The 6,067-nt window shown below is 37.0% G+C and overlaps 1 protein-coding gene across 1 annotated transcript; it reads left to right on the top strand.

Annotated features, from left to right (window-relative positions):
• The first annotated feature begins 312 nt into the window (after window positions 1-312).
• sprn2 (shadow of prion protein 2) lies at window positions 313-5,169 on the top strand. The gene is made up of 2 exons (XM_033619782.2): window positions 313-439; window positions 3,896-5,169. Exon 2 carries the CDS (start codon window positions 3,906-3,908, stop codon window positions 4,443-4,445), a length of 540 nt encoding a protein of 179 aa, XP_033475673.1. The 5' UTR covers window positions 313-439; window positions 3,896-3,905; the 3' UTR covers window positions 4,446-5,169.
• Window positions 5,170-6,067: the final 898 nt, after the last annotated feature.

Genomic DNA, 6,067 nt, shown 5'->3' with positions numbered 1-6,067 from the left:
TATCTGTATAATTCTCGTTAAGTCTTGTTTAGGTCAGTGGGTGAAGAGCCTTTCACCTTATATAATGACATTTAAATCTTGTTGTGTAATCTAAAGTAAGAGAAGAGATATATAACATCAGTCGAAGCTTCGGGAGAGTTCATTCAGTGCTCGGGTTAAATCATTCAGACTAAATTAGACACACAAATGTACGCCCACACACACCCACAGGTATTTATGTGTGATGTTGTTAGTGGTGCAGCAGCTTACTGCAGCCTATGAGCAGGTGTGAGACGCAGTGATCCACTCCACCTGATGGAGATTGTCTGGAGGATAACAGCCTGGCCCCGAAACATACTTCTTACTGTCAGAAGAGTCTGAGCTGCAAACAAACGCTGTGTGGTTTTTACTGTCAGCAGAGGAACGTCATCTGTCTCCTTCACAAAGAGCCGCTCAACAGGTGAGAGTGTTTATTCTTACGGTTACTTACTTAGTATAAACTGGTGTGAAGATTTTTCTATTGACTGCAGCAGGTTTAAACTGTGTTTTTAGTGGTGGAGGTACATTTACCCAAACACTACTACTTTTATACAACTTTATACATCTACTACACTACATCTCAAAGGGAAATATTGTACTTTTTTTTCTTTGCTGCATTTATTGACACTTAATATTTACTTTTTACATTTAAAAAAATATATGATGCAATAGGCTACACTTATCTACAAAAAATATGAAATTCTCGGCATTATTGAATCACAACACTGAAATGCTCTTAACATGTATGTTAGTGATAAAAGTAATATTCTATAACACTTTGAAAGGACACTTTTTGCATGATAAATTTATTTTTGATACTTTGATTAAATTTCTATAGGTAAGTAACATTTTGAATTTAAGTCTTTACCTTGTGATGGAGTATTTTTCGACTGGTATTTCTACTTAAGTGAAGGATGTGAATTCTTCCTCCATCACTTCTTATTTTCCTCTCCTACTTTGCAATTGAATTTCTCTAATTTAATTTGTCCTCTGCTGCAAAAATTAGAGTCAACCTCTAGAAAGCACAATTAATAACAGGCTGTTAAACAGATCTGCAGGCTCCAGATTCATAATAAAATGTTTTAACCTGCCTGACTCAGTGCTTTGTGAGTCACTGGATTATTCCCAAACTAAGTGACCCAGTTTAATTATAGCTCAACTCATCTTTTAAGAGGACACAGATTAGACTGCGTACTGTTTGTTGACGGCAGAGCAAATGATGTCATGCTGCTCACCGTGGTCAAAGAAGACTTCAGATTATTTATTTAAGAACCACACTATAAAAGTACTCCATCACCAGAAGTCCTGCATTAAAAATTAATTCGTAATAAAATATAGGCCCTCCTTAAAGTAATAAAGTAAATGTACACATGATGCATAATAGCTCCTGTCAGTTATACTATTACATTATCACTGATGTTTTAATATAGAGGTAAAACATTAGTGTTGGAGTTGATTTAATTCTAGATGCTTCATACACTGTTAGGTACTTAAATCTACAATAATGCACCATATTTTAAAACCTGATCGTATATTTTATTGTATTTTTTTCATATTTTGTATCTGTATTTGAAAAATAACTAGTATGTACAGCTGTTACATAAATGCAGTGTAGAAAAAAGTAAAATATTTCCCTCTCACTGTTATAAAACTATACAGAAGCATAAAATGAAACCAATTTAATAAAGTACAAGTACCTCAGAATTACACTTTTGTACAGTACTTGAGTAAAAGTACTTAGTGTAGTTACTTTCCACCATTTTATAGTATCATATTATTAATGTAAAGTGTGTATATTACATATTCTGCACATATATTCTATAATATATAACACTATAATATACCATTATATTTTATATTTATTATTTATACTTCTAAATAATAATCTTTATTTCTAAAGCGCTTTTCAAAACAGAGGTACAAAGTGTTTTACATGTCAATAATTAAAACAGACAAGACATGAAAACAACTTTTATAAGAAGTGATAAAAACACTTTAATGTATACAACAGAGGAAATAAAAGACAGTCTAAATGAACTTAAAACTTAAGTAAAATCAGGAAAGGCTCTCCAATAAAAGTATGTTTTAAGAAGGGACTTAAAAGAGATCACTGACTCGGTCGACCTGATTTACATAGTCTAAAGTTTTTTATGCATATATTGTATATAGCTTTTTAATGTCATCTCTTGTTCCTTGATTTTGTATTTATTGTATGTATTTCCTCCGAATAGTTCTTTATCTGTTTAATGTTAATCTTCTTGTTAGATAAGTGTTACAGTCAAACACTGAGATAACGTTTATTCAATGCTTACCAACAGCCGTCTGTTGGTGCTGCGATGATTAGAGCAGCAGGTCTTGTCCACAGACACAGAGCCAGACCGAATCTCTTACAGTAGATCCTGATGAAAGGGCGTTAGAGATTATCAAAGCTATCTGATCCCACGTCAGCTGCTGGTGTTAACTGGCAGCAGTGACGCTGGTTGTGTAAGATTTGTTTTCTCAAAGCTGGATTAAGAGCCATGATCTGTACTGCTCTTAATTTATCAGCAACGTAAAAATAACAGGCAGCAGGGCTAAAGCTGTCATGGGAACATCTCATCAGTGTGTTTATGAGCACCATGTGACTTCAGGGACCAGTTCAACTAAGTACATTCAGTCATGTGATTCCATTTTAAGCAACATTTCGGAGGCAAATGTAGTTTTTACTCCAGTGTACTGATCTGACAGCTATAATTACGTGTTGCTTTGAAAATACAGACTTAAAAATTAAAAATATATGATCAACTCCTAAAAATATGAAGCATTTTTATCATTTAAAATACTCAACAGTGTAGAAGTAAGTAAATATTATCTTCACCTCATCCAGCGAAAACATTTTAAATGCTGCATATTATTATTATATTGCATAATATGTAATGTTTATAGAAGTAATACACTCTTACAATGGTAATTTTGCATTATGAACACTTTTTGATACTTTTGATACTAGTAGTAAAAGTATATTTTCTGAGAATACTTTTGATGAAAGATTTGTAAGTTTACTTACTAGTAAAGCTTACTAAGTTTAATAGTATTGTTGCAATAAAAAAATAAGTAATTTAAAAAAAAGTTAGTACTTAGTACAGTACAGTTTACTCTTTTTATTTATATCCTCCTGAGACCTGAACTTTTGTTACATTCACATTTTTAACTTCTCCTAGCTATTTGGGATCAGCAGGACCTGGTAAGTATTAAAAACTAAATATTGTCTTCGATAATAAAGTCCCTATATCCTCAAATGAGACAATTATAAAGTCCCAATGTCTTCAACCGAGTGCTTCCCAATTAACAGTGTCTTTGTCTTGTTAGCTTGTTACTGTTGCTACAGTTGGTGAAATCTGTTGCTATATCAAACTACAAACATTATTAATCATAAATAAACAAGTTTCAACCATAAAAGTCGATCAGGTTTTGGAGCTTGTCTTTTTTTGTGTCGGGATCAGCTGCAGACTGACTTGGCAGAGATGGCTGCCATCTTGTTTTTACATGGATTGGTGTATAAGTAGAATAAAGTATAAGGTCCAGGACACCCAAAATGTGAAGTTTTTGTATGAGGACACAGGGTCTCAGAAGGATATTTCTATAATTGTTTTTCTTTTTTAAATACAGTTTACAATGATTATTGTTTTCCTCTTCCTGTAGGCTATTTTAAATGCTGCTTATATCTTGTAGTTGTCTGTATTTTACAAACTCTGGAGACACTTTATGCCTTTTGCTTGAATGCTAAAGTAAAAAAGTACCAGACCTAAATACTTCTTCCATCACTTCCAACACCTGAACAGTCCAAACAGAAGAGTAACAAATCCTCGCCTCCTAATGATGTCTCTGTGTCTTACAGGATCAAAATAATGTCTGGCCTGCACAAACTCCCCCTCACAGTGGCCCTCTGCCTGCTGCTCCTCGCCACACTGTTACCCAGCTCTGAGGCACGGCGTGGTGGTCGTGGTGGCTTTGGAGGTGGAGGTTTTGGCCGAGGTGGAGGCTACAGCCGAGGCTGGGGTGGTGGTGGGGCAGGCTACAGACCCGTCCAGAGCAGTGGACCCAGTGCAGGGAAAGTAGCCGGGGCAGCTGCAGCGGGCGCTGTAGGAGGAGCAATGCTGGGATCTGCCCTGAGCCGCCCTGGGTATGGGTATGGAGGATATGGAGGATATGGTGGAGGATTTGGAGGAGGGTATGGAGGAGGGTATGGAGGATATGGAGGGGGGTATGGCTACCCACGATTCGGAGGTGTTGGTGGCTACGGCTCCAGGCCTGGCTACGAGCCAGAGGGCTCTGGAGATATGGAGTACTACACCGCAGCATCCAGCGGCCCCATCTACAACAGTATCATCGTTGTGATCGGCTCCCTGATTTCCCTGCTGATGGGCCATTGGGTGGCAGTCATGTAGAGCTGGAGACAGAGCTGCCATCCCTAAACACACACAGGTCCAAACAAACCCTGAATTAAAGCAACACACAGAAAACAGACTTAAAGTCTAATGTGACCCTTCAGTAATGAAAAGCTGTGGCCAGTTTATTTTCTCAACACTTCAGTGACCGTCCATCAGGACAGGAGGAGGAATTTGATCTCTACATCATGTCAGTGTGACTCCACCATGCTTCAGTCTGCAGGTGTACTGATGAACAAACCATTTCCTGTCGAAATACATCACAAATGGTTTGACCCCAGTGTGTCCCACACTCCCATTTCTCCTTTTAAAGTCTTTTTTTTTATACTTTTGATGATTATTTTTGATCGATATGTTTTCTCCAGAAGGAATCTTTGACAACACGCCAGGAATAAATTAGATGTAGGTTAAGTCTACCTCAAAAAGTCATGTGAGGACCAGAGTTTAAGAGCAGCTACTTCATATGATAATGCCATTTCTCAGTATATTTAGCTATAAGTTCATATTTTAGACAGTTTTTTTCATTTTGTTTCATATTCTATCAGCTCTGCGAAATAAAAAGTCTATTAAAGTGTTACTTTTGCCAGTACAATGCTTGCATATGTAAACTTAACCTGATTAAAGCTCATGTTTTATGCTAATTTGTAGATTTTTATGTTATAAAAAAGTGAAACATGCTTCCATGTTTAATATTGTTATATAAATAAAATGAACTTAGAACAAACATTTGTGTTGATTTTTATTGTCTGTGAGAAGAGACCATGATGTGTTTAGATACCCAAAGTATATACACATTTTCAGAAGAAGATATTGTTTGTTAATCCCTGTGGGGAGACCCACTTAAGTGATGGATTAGACTTAAAAGGAGCAGTGTGTAAGATTTAGGGAGATATTGTGGCATCTAGCAGTGAGGATTTCAGATTGCAACCAGCCAAAACTTCTCCTAGTTAGAATTCCTTACAGTGTTAATTGTTCAGGAGGTTTTTATCAGGAGCTGAATTATCTACAGATGTCTCCTCCTCTCTGAAACAAACAGACTGGGTAATAAAAATCATTAAAACACTGAATAAAGCAGTTTCACATTACAAATCAGTGTTTGTCATACGCTGCCTGTTCCACTCGTCAAGAGACAGGTGGCTAGCCCAGCACCTGCTAATGTGTGCTCACCTTTTTCTCTGATAACTTATGATCTAGATGTTCAGGAGGTTTTTACCAGGAGCCAAATTATCTGCAGAGGTCTCTACCTCTTTAAACAGGTAAAACACTAAATAAAGCAGTTTCATATTAGGGCAATGGTTCCCAACTGGTCAAGCCAAGAGGTCCAGATTTCTCCTTAGTCATGAGTTCAAGGTCCACACTCTGTAATATATTCAGCGTCATACTTGGATTTGCTAATGTCTTTGAGCTAGTTTGCTGTCTCTGTCAAGTAGCTGTCTGTTTGTCAATCACTTTACAGAAAGAAGCAGCACTTCCAAGTCCATTCACAATGGACCCACGATCCACTTGGGATCCTGGGAACCAGAGGATCACCAAGATCAGAGGCAGAGCTCTAGAAAGGAAACACTCTGCTGTTGGATGTTTACTGTCACAGGCTGAGTGACTGGGTGTGGCACCATCTGCCA

Source organism: Epinephelus lanceolatus, chromosome 9 (genome assembly GCF_041903045.1).
Source record: "Epinephelus lanceolatus isolate andai-2023 chromosome 9, ASM4190304v1, whole genome shotgun sequence".
In the NCBI taxonomy this organism is placed as follows: Eukaryota; Metazoa; Chordata; class Actinopteri; order Perciformes; family Serranidae; genus Epinephelus; species Epinephelus lanceolatus.
The sequence above is the reverse complement of the archived record's forward strand: the minus strand, read 5'-3'. Positions and strand labels throughout refer to the sequence as shown.

Coding starts and splice junctions, on each gene's coding strand:
- sprn2 (XM_033619782.2), top strand. CDS start 3,906: ATGTCTGGCCTGCACAAACTCCCCCTCACAGTGGCCCTCTGCCTGCTG.